This window comes from Acinonyx jubatus, chromosome E2 (genome assembly GCF_027475565.1).
Source record: "Acinonyx jubatus isolate Ajub_Pintada_27869175 chromosome E2, VMU_Ajub_asm_v1.0, whole genome shotgun sequence".
In the NCBI taxonomy this organism is placed as follows: domain Eukaryota; kingdom Metazoa; phylum Chordata; class Mammalia; order Carnivora; family Felidae; genus Acinonyx; species Acinonyx jubatus.
This window is the reverse complement of record NC_069396.1, coordinates 920,694-936,330: the sequence shown is the minus strand read 5'-3', so window position 1 is coordinate 936,330 and position 15,637 is coordinate 920,694. Positions and strand designations below refer to the sequence as shown.

Genomic DNA, 15,637 nt, shown 5'->3' with positions numbered 1-15,637 from the left:
TTGGTGTGTGTGTGTTCTAGCTCACTGATCCTTTACATGTCCCACTACATTTATTTTTTTCCTATTTTTTTTTAATGTTTATTTAATTTTGAGAGAGAATCAGAGCATGAGCAGGGGAGGGGCAGAGAGACGGGGAGACACAGAATCTGAAGCCAGCTCCAGGCTCCGAGCTGTCAACACAAAGCCGGACGCGGGACCCACGAACTGTGAGATCATGACCTGAGCTGAAGTCAGATGCTTAACCGACTCAGCCACCAGGTGTCCGACATTGGTTGATTTTCTAATACCAAACCAGCCTTGAACTCCCAGGACCAACCCCCTTGCATATGGTATATCATTTATTTTATATGGTGCTGGATTGGATCTGTGAGCATTTTGCTGAGGGGTTTTGCATCTGTAGTTTCCCTTCATTGTGCTTTTTTTTTGTCATGTTTGGGTGTCAGGGTAATACTAGTGTCATAAAGTGAGTTGGGAGTTATTCCCTCCTCTTCTGTTTTCTAGGAGAGACTGCACGTAATTGGTATTATATATTTATTTAGATAGAATTTACCAGTGAAACCATCTGGGCCTGGAGGCTTCTTTTTTGGAAGAGGTTCACCATTAATTCAGTTTCTTTAACAGTTATAGATAGGACTGTTCGGGTCATCTAATGCATCTTGGGTGGCTTTTGGCAGATTATGTTTTTTGAGAAATCGGTCCATTTAAGTTGTTGAATTCTATGCATAGCGTTTTTCGTGGCAACCCCTTACGAGCCTTTGCATGTCTGCATAACCTGAAGTATTCTTCTTGTCACTCTTGTGGATAGTTTGTGCTTTCTCCTTCTTTGTTCTTTGTTATTCTTGCTACAAGTTCATCCGTGTTATTGGTCTTTTCTGAAAGAACTTGTTTTTGGATTCTTTGAGTTTTCTCTGTTGCTTTTCTCTTTTCATTTTAGTTGGTTTCTCGTTCTTATCCTCATCGTTTCTTCTAGCCTACGTTTTACACCTTTTACAGTTTCTTAAGGTGAAACGTTAGGTTGTCAGTTTGGGACCTTTTCTCCTTCCTGATTCATGAGTTTGCTCATGCAAATCTCCCAGCAAGCACTGCTGAAGCTTGACCTGTCCCCCCAATTTTTATGTGTTTTCATTTCGTTCAGTTCAAAATATTTTCTGATTTTCTAGTTTCTCTTAAGACTTCTATGACTCACGGATCATTTAGAAGTATGTTGTTTATTTTCCAAGCGTTTGCAGGCTGTTATCTTTCTGTTCCTCATTTTTAGTGTAGTTCCCTTACAGTCAGAAAGCATACTGGGTACGATTCCAGTTGTTTTAACTTTGTGAAGGTGTATCGTGTGCCCCAGAACGTGGCCTGGTGGTGACACGCATGCTGCTGCTTCCGGCCACGGCGCATGCGGGTCCAGCCCCCGTGGTCGGTGTGCTCAGCTCCTCACGTCTGTGCTGGGTGTCTGGCCGGTTCTGTCGCTAAGGAGGGGTGTGAACTCTCCTCCGTAATAGTCTGTTTCTGCTGTCTGGTGTTTGCTGATGTATTTGGAAAGTCTGTCACTTGGTGAATGCACGTTGATAATCGATACGTCTTCTTGGTGACTTGGCCATTGTGTCATCTTGTGATACCGCTTGTATGTGACGTTCTCTCTTCCAAGTTCATTTTGTCTCATGTTAATACAGCTGCTCAGTCTGTTGTGATTGGTGTTTATGTGGATGTATGGTCCCATCCCCTTGCTTCTAACCTGCCTTGTCACTGTCCTTGAAGTGAGTGTCGTAGAAGTGGTACGTGGCTGGATCGTGTATGGCTTCTCCCGTCCCCCTGACAGTCTTCTAATTGGTGTGCTGAGAGCATTGACGTTGAATTTGATTATGGAAACGAGTGAACTCCAGCCACCCCCACCCACCACCATTTGCCGTTTGCTCGCTCTCTGTTGGCCCAGTTTCTCCTTGCTCCGCTTCCCTTTCACTGCGCTCTTCGGACCCATGTTTTAGCAGCCCGTTGTAATTTACCTGTGGAGTTTTTGACTATCTGCCTTTGTACAGCTTTTTAGTAGTTATTCTAGGGACTATAATATATATACTTCCCTTTGTGAAATCTACTTAGACTCCACACTTAACACTCCCAGAAGAATGTAGAATTCCTACCATGGTCAAAGAGAAAAATGCAGGGCGCCTGGGTGGCTCAGTCAGTTAAGCGTCCGACTTCGGCTCAGGTCATGACCTCGTGGTCTGTGACTTCGAGCCCCGCGTCGGGCTCTGTGCTGACAGCTCAGAGCCTGGAGCCTGTTTCAGATTCTGTGTCTCCCTCTCTCTCTGCCCCTCCCCCGTTCATGCTCTGTCTCTCTCTGTCTCAAAAATAAATAAGCATTAAAAAAATTTTTTTTTTTAAAAAGAGAAAAATGCTCAGTGACACTTGTTAAAAATGGCATGGCAGACTTCATCCAGGACACTGGGGTAAGTGTAGGGCCCCCTGCGGTGGGGCTTTTCAGTGCGGAGGAGAAGTTGGGCTCAGCTCTGAGTGCAGTGTGGTCTGTGGACATGTTCTTGCGAGCAGCAGGCGGGATTGACGGGATCTTTGCTGAGGGCAGGCCGGGTGATCACGTGTCGCCTGAGGGTGATACCAGATGTGAGGCTGACCAGGTATCAGAGCGGGGGACTCTTGCTAAACTCAAACAGCAGGGTTTTGTTAAAACTGGATCCTACAGGGGCACCTGGGTGGCTCAGTCAGTTGAGCATCCAACTTCGGCTCACGTCATGATCTCGAGGTCCGTGAGTTCAAGCCCCACATCATGCTCTGTGCTGACAGCTCAGAGCCTGGAACCCGCTTCATATTCTGTGTCCCTCCCCTGCTCACGCTCTCTCTCTCTCTCTCTCAAAAATAAACCAAGATTTTTTTTAAAATTAAAAAAAAAAAAACTAGATTTTACAGGAAGGGCACAGGTGGGCCTATGATAAATTTTGGGAGCCTGACTAAAGTCTGGTCAAGTAAAGAATCTTTGTCACCACATACGGGTCCCTTTACCTTCTCTGTGTTCAGCAAACACCATTGTCGTGTGTAACATCTACAGGGGTAATAAACTCCGTTAGGCAAGATTATAATGTTTGCTTTCAGCACTCAAAACTGAAAAACCTCATGAGGAACAGAATAGTCAGTTTTATTCACCCAGGTACTTACCAATTCTGATGCTTTTGTTTCATTTCTGAGCTTCCCTGTTTTCTTCTGGCATCATTTCCCTTCTGTCTGAGGAACGATCTCTGGCAATTCTTTTAATTCAGATCTGCTGGCCACAGGTTGTCTTGTTTTTTATCTAAGAGTGTCTTTGTCTCTTCTTCCATCCGTAACGTTACTCTCACTGGACCTGGGGTTCCGGGCTGATGCTTGGAAGGTGCTGTCCCGCTTCTCTGGCCTCCGCGGCTTCTGGTGAGAAGGGGGTGGTCGTCTGAGGTGCGAATCCGCTCTGGCCACTGCCAGGCTTTTCCTTTATCCTTGGTCTGCAGTGCTTGGATCATGATGTGTCTGAGCTGGCGTTTCTTTAGGTTTGTCCTTTTGGGGGTCCGCTGAGCTGCTTGAATCTGCGGGTTTCACCAGACTTGAGACTTTTCAGGCAGATTTTACCCACGACCCCTCTGGCTCCTTGCTGCTCGTCTCCTGGGAATCCGGTAGCAGGAATGTGGGCCCTTACAGCAGGGAGTAGGGTAGGGCTGGTTTTTCCTGTTGTTCAGATGGGCTGGGCCAGTTCTACTGACCGGTCTTCAAGTTCTCAGACTTTGCTTTGTGACCTCCATGCTGTTACTGAGCCCATCCAGTGAATTTTTTTTTACTGCTGTTACTGTGCTTTCCAATTCTAAAGTTTCCTTTTGGTTTTGCTTTATAACGTTTCTCTCCCGGGGCTTTCAGTTTTTCCATGTACTTCTAGAGTGTTTGCCCTTCCGTTTGGAGCATGTTTATAATGTCTGTCTTAAAGTCTTTGTTAAGGGCGCTTAACATCTGTGCCGCCCGGCCTTGTCCTGCACAGATGGCCTTTTTCCATAAGAGTTGACATTTTGCTGGCTCTTCACGTGCTGAGTAATCTTGCGCCCAGGACGCAAGAGTATTATGTTATGAGACTCTGGGCCTTGTTTATTTCCAGTGGAGAATGCTGACTTTTTTACTGTTTTACTGTTACCCAGTTAGCTTCAGTCATCCAGCACCAGCCTTCTCTGGGGTTGGGTGCCTGCCTGTTCATTTTCGGGGCCTTTGCCTCGCTGCCCTGTGGCCAGTCTGACCTTGGCAGTGGAACCAGATAGAGGGCAGCAGTGGAAAAATGGGTGAAATTCAAATAAAGTCTGTGGTTCAGCTGAAAGACAAACGCTGCCTCCTGCAAGCAGGCTAGATGGCAGGTGCTCGGCTGGGCCCTGCACGTGGAGCCCTGTTCCCTTGGGGTGGGGTTGCCGTGTCTGTAGGAAGTGGGCTCAGGAGTCAGTAGACAGCTGCTGTGTCGTTCTTGGAATTCCACATTCTGTCCAGGCCTCAGACAAACGAGTCAGACAGTTTTACAGCCTCTTTTAAAGGGGTCTCTGATTTTTTTTTTTTTAAGAGGGATGGTTCTTCCCCAGAATAAGTTCATTCCAGGTGGGAGTTGATAAGTCAGAGCACAGCACTGGCCTCGGTTCAGTCACCTTTGCTGGGTCCACTGACAGCTTCCCACGGGGCCTCTTGACGTGCTCGTCCTCTGCACGGTCTTCTGGCTTCACGGAGAGCCTCTCAGCTTCTTACAAAACCCAGTCTCCCCCGTGCCCTGCGCTGTGGTCACAACAGAGGGAGCCCCCTGCTTCCCAGGGCCACATGTTCTGGGCGCGCCCTCTCCTGGACACCTGGGCCTGCTCGCGAGCCAGCCTTTCTCAGTTGGCTCTCCACTCAGCCTCCTTCTAACCGAGCGGAGGCCCCGCGGGAGCTGCCTGGACCCAGCTCCTGCTGCCGCCCCGGAGCGCGAGCCGGCCACGCACGCCTCCTCACACACACGTCCTGTGTGTGTGCTTTCTCCAGGAAGCACCCTGAAGACGGGAGTTTCATCAGGTGCCGGGATCACAGCTTTTACAAGTGAACAGGCGGCTCAAATCCAGCCAGGCTCCGGCTGGGACCTGGGTCAGTGACTCACGTCCTCCACTAGAGGACGCGGCTTTGTAGGACGAACGCGGTGCCTCACAGCTCCCCGCACAGCGCCGTCTGCCTGGGCTCTGGGACTGAGCGGTGCATTTCTCAGGGCACCCGGGGGCTCAGCTGCTTAAGCGCCTGATGCTTGTTCTCAGCTCAGGTCATGATCTCGGCCCAGGTCATGATCTCACGGTTCATGGGATTGAGCCCCGTGTCAGGCTCTGTGCTGAAAGTGAAGAGTCTGCTTGGGATTCTCTCTCCCTCTCTGCCCCTCTCCCGCTTATACACATGCATTCACCCGCTTTTTTCCTCTCCCGCTCTCTCAAGTAAACATTTAAAAACAACAAAACAAGAAAGATACATTTTTCAATCATTTCCAACAAAATGTCTAATTTTGGAAGGGTGCGTGTCTCCAGGGGTCACGAGGGAGGCAGGGGGAGCCCCACACTGCGAGGTGTGTGCTCTGAGGTACATGTTTCTCTCCTGTGCTGTAGGTGACCCCAGGGTTCACGGAGAAGGAAGGAGAGCTCTTGGTCAGGGGGCCGTCCGTGTTCCGTGAATACTGGGACAAACCAGAAGAAACCAGAAACGCCTTCACCTGCGACGGCTGGTTCAAGACAGGTAGGAGGGGGGCCGGAGGGAAGGGGACACCCCATCTTCAAGGCTGTGTCCCCAGCCTGCCCCCAGAGCCCACCAACCTCTGAAGTGAGGGCAGCAGTGAGGCTTGGTGGTCCTGCCATGTGCCGTGGGTCAGGAGCCCCCTGAGTGTCAGACACCCTCCTCACCCCTCCCTCCCACCTTCCCCAAGCCCCCCTGCTTTGTAAATCTTCTCGTCCCCCCTCCCCCCACGCAGGATCCTAGGTCCTTCTGATATTATGTGCTTCCTTTTCCATCTGGGTCATTTTACGTTGTTCTCCACACCATGCCTGGGTGGATTGTGCTGCTGCCTTGATGTGGGGGCCCCCACCCCCAGCGGGACCTAGAGCCTGCTCAGGCTCCATGCCCCGGCCCCTCTGCTGTCCTCGCCCTTTCTGTCCTCCCCCCGCCTCCCCTCCTTGGTCCCAGCAGACCTTGTGAACGCTAGGTTTGCAACTACAGCAACTCACTTCTGTGTGTGCTCACTTAGAACATGTGCATGGTCTGCTTCTGGGTGGTTTCTCCTTTCCTTCTTGTTTGTCTGTATTTGTAAAACTTCTGTGCTGAGAATGCATCATTTCATAAGAATCTCAAGACACTGTTTTCCAAAAAGAAAGGCCTGTTTTCACATATCACCATACGCGGCCCCGTAAGCAGAAATCTGCCTCATTCCGTGCTCTCCTGTGGGGGGCAGAGCCGAGGAGAGATGGCAGGCAGCTGGAGCGGGGTGCCGTGGGGTCACCGTGCGCCTCTTAGGAGAACAGTGGCTGTGGCCCTGAGCCTCGTGGCCCCACAGTGTGTGCCTGTGGCTGGCATTCGCGCGGGCACCTCACCGGGCTCGTGTCGGCGTGGATCTGTGGACGGCAGGATCACGTGTCCACTCTGATCTGCTGGTGTCGTGGGCCTGGGGTCACCGAGTGGCAGAGCGGGGACCCACGTAGACCCTGACGGTCTCGGGGTGCCGTGTGGGCCTGTCAGATGGGGGTTTGATTTGAAGGGACAGATGAAGGATCTTCCTGGGGGGGGGGGGCGTGGAGGTGTCCCCTTCCTGTCCCACTGGCCAGGCAGCACGTGGGTCCAGACTTGCTGGTCCTGCAGCTTCCGTGGTTCTGTCACTTGCCTGCAAAAGTGACATCCCAGCGGCCGCGGGTGGAGGCATCCAGGCTCCCCTTTCCCTCTGTGCCGGGCAGAGAAAGCAGGTGTGCAGATGGTTGTGAAGGGTTTGTAGAGGGGACGTCTGTCAGCCTTCGGAGCAAGGCCGGGCCCTGAGAACCCCGGCAGGTCAGCAGAGGGCTCAGGGGTCAGGACCCAGGAACCCTGGTCACCTGTTTCGGAACCTCCTGTCTCCACGACAGGACGTGGTCAGCACGTTAGCTCGCACCCGCGCGGTGTCCCTTTGTGGACACCGCGTTCACACAAGCCAGTCTCATAGCAGTAAACCTCTCCGTGTCATTGTCTTTCAAATGCATTGTTTAAGAAACGCTTATTTTGAGCTAATCTTGTTGTCTGTAGCCCTCTGGATGGTCCCTGACTTGCTTTATGGCCGTCTTCTTTTATTTTTAAGTTCAGGTAAAAAGCCGCAGATGCTTTTTTCTCTAAAAACCCGGGAGCCCAAGCCCCGTGGACTTTGCCGGTGGCAGCTCCCTGGGCACCGGTGGCCGCGGGCACAGTGTGGGCAGTCAGCATGAAAGCATCCAGTCACTGCTGCTGATGAGTATTTGCGTTGAAAAGGGATAGCCTGCATTAATTATTGTAAAGAGATGTCTTTAGGAGAAAATGATTTTGAAATTCAGTTTAATTTCATTGTAATGCGCTGCAAACAGGAAGGGAGTGTGTGTGTTTAATTGGCTCTCGGGGGTGAGGCCTGGAAGCCGTGTGCCTTTGTCACAGGCCATTAGCGATACAGGCTGCATAACGAGCGGGCGCAATCAGCTCACAGCTGCCGGCTCCTGCGGGGAGAGCATGATATTAAATAGAAATCAGGATAAATGAAACTTAACCCTTTCCCTGGCCGCCGGCCCCTCCTGCCGTGGGGTTCTGGAGGGTTGCTGGGGAGCCGCCGTGGGGAAGGGCCGAGTCCGCCGTGGAGGAGAGGAGAGAGGTCGCCGGCCATCCCTGCCCAGGTCCTGCCGCCTTCCCCAGGTGTGCGGGGAGCTCCCTACAAGCCTCCCCCCCACCGGGGTCGTGGCTGCCCCTCGGGGAGGAGATCAGGGTCTCCTGAGAAACTCTCTGGCAGTCACAGTGACCCCTCCTGGCTCTCATCCCGCCGGAGCGCCACCACGTGGGCTCCGAAACCATCGCACGTGGGCACCAGCGCTGGCCCGGGCAGGGGGCAGGTGATACCCCAGGAGCCAGGTGCCCTCGGGCCTTTATGTTAACTTACTGTTGGAGCAGAGGACGGAGGACACAGCTGAGGACACGGGACGGAGGTGAGGACACTGGCTGGAGCTGAGGACACAGAGTTGGGGACATCGAGCTGGGGACATAGAATGGACACGGGGACAGAGCTAGGCAGGCCTTATGCTTCCTGCTGCCTTTGATGCTTCCCCCTGAGCAGTTTTGTGTCAAAGACACTGATAACTGAACATAAGGAAACAAAAACGGCCTGACTTTAAAAAATACTTCATCATACGCTGTTTAGCGTTAAGAAGGGACCTCACGAACCGTGCATGCTAAGGACACATTGACGCGTTGGCTGAAGGTTGTTAGGGCGCAGGAAGCAAGTGCCCTGAGCAAATCCACCAGAATACCAGCGGGTTCTTGCCTTCTTCCGCAGCGAGCACACGACGTTATTACTGGGGACCGACAATACGGCGACTCAGCAGCAGGGCGACAGAGGGGCCCTGGCCGGCATTGGGGTACACAGGGGTCCTCTCCAGAGCCGTGCCCCCCAGAGGATCGCTCCCTGAGCCCAGGCAGCCCTGGGGCCGGGGGAGCCAGCAAAGGCGACGGACAGATCACAGTAGAGCAGGGCAGTTGGCCGTAAAAATACATCAAATACGGTCTCACTTCCTAGTGACGAAAGAGGAAAGTACAGAGACCAAGGTTTACTCCTTCGCCAAATTGGTAAAGCTTCTGAACGCTTGGCACTCGCCGCCATGAGGCTGGTACTTCCCCTCCTGCAGGTGGGATCGTGTCAGGAGTGTTTCTGCGAATCTGTCCAAGGAAATGAGGAGAGTGGGCAGAGACGGGTGTGCAGATGTCCGCTGGGGCGTTATTGGTAAGGCGGGAGGGCAGTGATGGAGGCTGCCGGTCGTCAGGCACGCCCGACAGTGGGTGTTGAGAGGCCTTTAGAAACCGTGTTTTGGAGACCAATGATAACATGAACTGGTGATGCGTGCCGTGCGCGTGCTGGGTTCCTGTGCGCTGAGCACACCGCCGGCCCCCGTCACCCGTGTGAGGGGCTCCCTCTTTGCCTGGGTCTCTGGCCCCCGGCGCTCCCACAGCCAGCTGCTGCTCTCACAGACACGGCGGGTACACGCGTGCTTACACTCCCCGCTTCCCTGGTGAAGAAGGACCCGGAAGGGCGCTCGGGCCCCGAGTCTGCCCTGCTCACCTCCCGCCTCGCGGCTGTCCTGAGTTCTGGTTTGCTTCTCCAACCAGGGATCTTCCGTTTTGGCCAATAAGTCCTAGTCAGGACCTACACCCAGTGATGCCGTGCTGGGCATCGGCCACGCGTGTTCGTGGGTGTGGGTGCGCGGAAGGGAAGGCTGTCACCGACCTGGGAGGCGGGGTCACAGTGAAGGCTGTGCCAGGCGACGGGGCACAGACTGCTCCTGGGGACAGTCTGCTACTGGTCCGGCCCCCGTGCTGGCAGCTCCTTCCTGAGTGTGTCATGTCTTTCATTTTTTGTCTTGCTTAAAAATCCTTTGTTTCCCAGGGCTCCCGGGGGTGCTGTCCTGTGTCATCTTGTGTCACTTGTCAGGCTCTGCTTTCATAAAGCTAAGTCTCAGACCCCCCGGACAGGCTCCTGTGGGCAGTGATGCGGAGGGCGCCCCCCGTTGGATGTCGAGCTCCCGCCACCTGCGGGCCACCGTGCTGCTCCTTCGGCCCCACGCCCTGGGCGGCGGATGACTGTGAGTTTGCGGTTTATGTCAAAGTTGTACACGCGGCTTGAGGACCCCTGTGGCCCCGGCAGTCTGGGAGCCCGCCCCGGAGGCCCCGCCCTCAGTGCGTGGGGCACTCAGACCCGAGGCTCATGGTAGCCGTGGTCCTTCCGTCCTTGCCTCCCTGAGCAAGGCGTCTAGCGCCACCCCGCCTCCTGGGGGAGACCCCGGTGCCGGCCGCCCCCACCGGGCCCCTCCTGCACCCGCGGCCGCCTCCTTCCCTTCCGCTCCGGAGCCCAGGAGCCCCCTGACGCCGGGCACGCGGGTGCACACTCAGGGGGCACGTGTGTCTGACGTGCTCATTCTGTCGGGCCGGTAGAGTTTGGGGTCGGAGCCTCCGCGTTTGCCGCAGCCGCGCCCTTCCTCACGCTGCATGGCCTTTCCCCTCTTTGCGGTCCTGGAGAATCTTCTCCGTCCCAGACACCTGAAGTCGGACAAGCCGAGCGCCGAGGCCGCTCCGACTTTGACTCTGTCCTGATGCCGGTGCTGGGATCCCCACGGCCTGCGATTCTGGGAGTCGGTCGGCTGATTTTCTCCCCCTGGAGCCCGGCCGGCGCGCAGGGGCTGAGAGCAGGAAGGGCAGGCGGGAGGCCGAGCCCCGTGTTCACAGGCCTCCTTCCCCCACGCACCCGCCCCCCCGGCCTCCCCCAGCACGTCCGCCGAGCCTCCGGTGCCGACCAGCTTCCCGGGGCGCCTGTCCACACCCTGCAGGTCAGCTGTTCCCGACCTCTGGGTCCCAGCTTGGAGTCTCCAGCGTTTCCTACCGTCCCTACTGAAGGCTTCGGGCCCTGGAAACGTGGTCACTCTTGGTTTTCTCTTGGTTTTCTCGAGAGGGAGAGGGACTAGCAGTGTGTGTCACACCGGCGGGCTTTAGGGGGCTCGTTCTCCCGGGAGTTGTGCCATTTCCTTGCGGCGTCTTCCTAGGCCTCTTCGTCACGGGAGTGAGTCCCCGGGCGGTGGGAGGGAGGCCGCTGCATGAGGGAGGAGCCGGGCCTCGGGGTCCCCCTCGTGCAGGCGGGTGACAGCGGCTCCTCTGTCTTTCCGGCGCCCAGCTGTCTGGGTAGCAGAGCCGAGGGGAGGGGCTGGCACGTGTGCCCCCCGCTGCCCGGCCTAGGCCTCCGTGCCCGCAGACGGACGCAGGAGCGGTAGGGGGGAGCGACCCCCATGTCCCCAGGGACCAGGAGCCAAAGCCTGAGTCCCCGTGGCTGCTGGAAGAGCCAGCTGGCCCCGCCCCTGGGTCCGTCACTTTCCTGCCCCGGATCCTGCACGGCCGAGGCCGGTGTGCCCGCCAGCGGCCCAGGGTGCCAGGTCTGCCGCCCGTGCACGCCCACGCATCCGGAAAAGCGGCCTCCGGGTGTCGGGAGGCTTGTTTCCAATGACTGAGGCGGAGGCAGGAAGTGGCCGTGGCTTTGAGAGCGGTGCACACGTCCTGCTCAAACCCGCAAACCTGCGCTAAGGTTTACGGGTGGTGATACCGCATCTGTCAGAATAAAACCCCCGCAGAGTGGGCTCCAGAGCTGAGAGGTAGGATGGTCCAGAATCCCGGGCCCTTTGATAAATACATTGTTATAAAAAGTGAGAGTTACCAACTCGGTTCGGGTCTTGTGTGTGTGAGGCCCCTTCTGGGTGGCAGGCGTGGTCTCCCCGTGGGCCCAGCCTCTGTTGCTTTGCTGGGACTGACTTAGACCCGTGGCTTTTGTGCCCTAGACCCTTACAGTGGGGCAGGAAGGGCCCAGGGAGTCCCCGGGGACATGCAGGAGGGTCCCAGATGCCTTCCAGCGACTGTTCACAGGGAAGCAGGGAATCACAAGCCCCGAGGATGGGCCCTGTGCCAGAGGGAACTCACAAGGAGGCCCCTTCGGACCGAGGTGTTGGGCCGCTGTGAGAAGGCAGTGGCCCAGTGGGTGCAGAGGCAGGTCCCGGGGACCGAGTGGGCAGAGCTGGAAAAATCCATCCTAGAAGTGTCCCTTCAGCTTTGTGAAAGGCATCAAGGGACTTGGGATTTCTTCTGTGGGCCCCAGGAGGCCACCCCCTGCGGCTGGCAAGGCATCCCGAGGCGGCCAGCAGGCACAAGGGTTCCCCTGAAGCAGCAGCAGTCGTGGGTGGGTGGCCGGAGTGAAAGTCAGCACTCAGTCCTGACCGTGCCCCAGGACCCGGTGTTCGTGTGCACACTCTGGATGCAGAACTGGACCCCCCCGAGGCCCCCCCGAGGCAGGCACGGGACTGGGCTGACTGCCCGTCAGCCGGCTCTAATGGAAGGATGAGGCTCTCGGCCCTGCTGCCTGGCCTCTCGCTGGTGGGCGAGGGGCTGCCTCCTTCCCCGACACAGAAGCCAGGTGCCTCGGGAAGGACATTGAGCCTGCACTGCCCTCTCTCCCGCTCAGCCTTCAGCATCAGCGGGTGGAAACCCCGTGTGCAGCCACGGCCTGCTGGGTACGGTGGTGGCCCTGGCTGGTCTGCATGCATACGGGCACCTCCCGGGGTGGGGAGGCCGGGGGGGGGCAGAGGCCTGTGGCTGAGGGAGTCAACCCACCACGAGCTGCCTCCTAGCACTGGCTGGGGGCGACGCAGGGTCGCGGGGCCTGGTGGGGCCCCACACGCACAGGTACAGAGTGGAGGGCCGGGTTCTCCTGCCGCCCTGCACCCCCATGCACCCTTCCCCCCCACCCCTCCGCCCCCGGAGAGCGAGGCAGGTGTTTGCCAGCAAGGGTGGAGCGCTGACACCTGAGGGGACCTCACCAGGCACGTTGATTAGCACCTTGCTGAGCAATTTCCTGTGCTGGGTCTCAGTCCTGAGTTTAGTTCACAGATTCTTTCTTTAAGGACTTCTTGCTTCCTTGCGGGGTGGTTCAGATGCTGCAGTGACTTGGCCGTGAGCCCACCAGGGGAGGCCGGAAACTTCTCGGTGGGCCAAACAGCAATTTCTTAAAACTTTTTATTTGAAATAGGCACAGACTCACAGCAAGTGCAGATGGCGTGCAAGCCGGTCACCTTCACACCATTCCCCAGCGTCCTCGTCCCCCGCACAACACCAAAGCCCACCAGCCCTACACACACGTGTGCTCACTGCCCTCATCGCAAGAGTAGATGCGGGGCCCCCTCCCTCCGCCCCCATCCCTGTGGTTTAGGGCGTGGCGCCAAAATAGGTCCTACAGGTGTACCCGGCATGGTTCCCGGGAAATCCGCGTCCTCCGGACAGGCCTCCAGGCTCCACACCCAACCCCGCCTGACACGGACACTTGGGGAGCACGCGAGGGTGTCCCTGCAAGGAGGTGCGGCCCCATGGTGTGCGGCAGGCCTGAGCCATCCCGTGTCGGCTGTCACTGCCCAAAAACAGAACCCGTGTCTCCGCCGACCAGGCTCACCCCCATCTCCCCGGGGGCAGGGCTGGACACTGGCCAGGTGGTGTCCACGGCGCAGCAGGGTCGGCACTGGAAGGAGTGGGCGTGCTGTCGAGGAGGCCGGGTGCGTGAACGCGTGGGGCGGGAGGGTGCTGTCCCGGTACCACCTGGGTCTGGGAGGCGCTAGTGTTTCTCACCGCCGTGAATGGCAGGCCGGTGGGCGGGGGGCTACGGGATCGGCGGCTTCCGGCAGGGCTGTGTCGCTGACTGCGAGGTCTGGGGGGGGCAGGAGGGGGGACGCAGGGACCAAGGTGGCCGCGGGGCCTGTGGGGTCTACGGGGTCGGGGTTTGGAGACAGTGGCCTCCTGCCAGCCACCATCTCTGCTGGACTTAGCCTCTGTTTCAGCCAGTGCCCAAGGAAATGGAGCAGAACGCCTGAGGGGGGTGGTGAAGGCCCTTGCTCTCTGGGACGTCCAGCAGCCTTGCGGGCCAGGCCTCCCACTTCTGAGTGTGTCACCGGGTTAGCCGCAGCCCCCACCCTTCCGCCCGAGGTCCCGCACTCAGAACCGAGGTGCCTGGGGCCTCAGGGTCTCCAGGCACAGTGGGGAGGGGTCCCTGGGAGAGCAGGGCGATCCCATCCTGGTCCCCTTCACCCCCGAGACCGTGGTCCCCCACCCGGCCCCTCCCCTGTCCAGGGCAGCGAGCCAGAGCTCTGGGCCTCCTTTCCCTGCAGCATGGCAGGGCAGGTGGCCTGGCGCACAGCGTCACCCGCCCTGGTGTGGGCACGTGGGGCGTCTTCAGCAGGGACAGGAGCCTGAGCCCAGGGCAGGGTCGCTCGAGCCGCTGGGTCTCTGGGCAAGTAGAGATGGTGGGGCTGGCCCACGAAAACTGCTGGAGGACCTGAGTGCCAGTGTGGTGTCCCCTCCAGCAGCAGGAAGCAGTTACTGCTTGGACTAGGGCCGTTTGGGGTATTTAAGGAGCAGGTGGCCGGCGGTCAGAAAGCTCTCAGGAGACCACACAGCCATCCAGTGGGGAAGGGGTACAGCCAGGGCTGGGGCTGCACCCCAGGAATGGGGGGCACGGTGGGCCTTGCAGGACCCAAGACCGACTGTACCCACCCCCGTGCGCCTCCACACTTGGGCCCCTTCCCTGCTGGCCAGCCAGCCCCCCAGTCAGCTGTCCTGTGGCCACGACACCCTTTCCAGTTGCACTTGCCAAGCCTTTGGCTTCTTCTGCTTCCTGTCGGCGGGGGAGAGCCCGTCACGCCCGTGGCCCTGTGCTCTCGAAGCCTGGCCTTCCCGCGCCATCGTGAGCCAGCCGGGCGCCCGGCTGCCCACAGGCTTCCGTCTGGTTTAGGAGACCGGATCACGCCCTGCACTGCGGCAGCTTGGGGCGGGGTGCAGAATGATGGATGGTGCCTTCCCGCACGGGCGGCGTGACTCCTAGTGAAACACTTATGATTTATTCGAGCCAGGAACCCGGCACAGAGCGCGGGGTGTGCGGTCGTCGGCAGGGCGTGCCAGCGCTGTCCTCAGAGGGCTGGGGGGGGGGGGGGAGGGGGGGCATCCCCACGTGCACGTGCCCACACGTATTCACACACGTCGGCGCACAGACACACGCCCGCCTCCTCCGGGCCCTCACGTCCTGGGCTGGCACTCGCTGTCCCCACGCCACCCGCCTGCTCGCACTAGGATGCTGGCGAGTGTCATACTGCCCAGTGCTGCCCAAGAGAGGACCGCCGGGGGAAACGGGATGGGGGACCACGAAGTCGGGGTGGGGGAGCAGGAGAACTTTCTGCTGCCAGAGACCCCGTGTGACTGTGCGCAGCCCGGGAGACCCCACAGACGAAAGGCAGCCGCGGCGGGACCGGCCGCGCCGGGACCCGGCTGGGACCAGGACCCCGCGGTGGGATGGCCGAGGCAGCTGGGCCTCGCTGCCTCTGTTGTCACGGGCCTGAGAAGGGGCAGCAAGAGACCGAGCTGGGTGGTGAGGGCACCAGCCACCGTGCCTCTGAGCCCTGGTCTCTACGGGCGGGTGGTCTCTATCAGCCCTTCTGGGACACTGCTGTCTAAGTGGGGACCTCAGGCTGAGGTCACAGCCATTGGAACTCGGGCTTTGCCGCCTTGTCCTGAGACCCCGCATCCACCACCGTCCCACGGGGTCACCACGTGGGGGGGGGGGGGTACTGCTCCCAGACACGGGCACCCAGCCGCGCGTATGCACCTGTAAACACGCGTGCCTGCTGGTGACCAGAGCCCCTTCCCTCAGGCGACACAGCCGTGTTCAAGGACGGCAGGTACTGGATCCGGGGTCGCACGTCCGTAGACATCATCAAGAGCGGTGGCTACAAGATCAGCGCCCTGGAGGTGGAGCGGCTCCTGCTGGCGCACCCCAGCATCACAGGTCCACGGCGCCCCCACGCCCCGCCCCCACGTC

General features: G+C 58.2%; 1 protein-coding gene across 2 annotated transcripts in view; it reads left to right on the top strand.

Annotated features, from left to right (window-relative positions):
* The window catches only part of ACSF3 (acyl-CoA synthetase family member 3), a 56,103-nt gene that overhangs the window by 25,196 nt on the left and 15,270 nt on the right, over positions 1–15,637 (top strand). For both annotated transcript variants that reach the window (XM_027076429.2, XM_027076427.2), the window contains 2 exons: positions 5,613–5,739; positions 15,470–15,604. In XM_027076429.2, the coding sequence (XP_026932230.1) occupies positions 5,613–5,739; positions 15,470–15,604 (262 nt within the window). The remainder of the gene's footprint in view (positions 1–5,612; positions 5,740–15,469; positions 15,605–15,637) is intronic.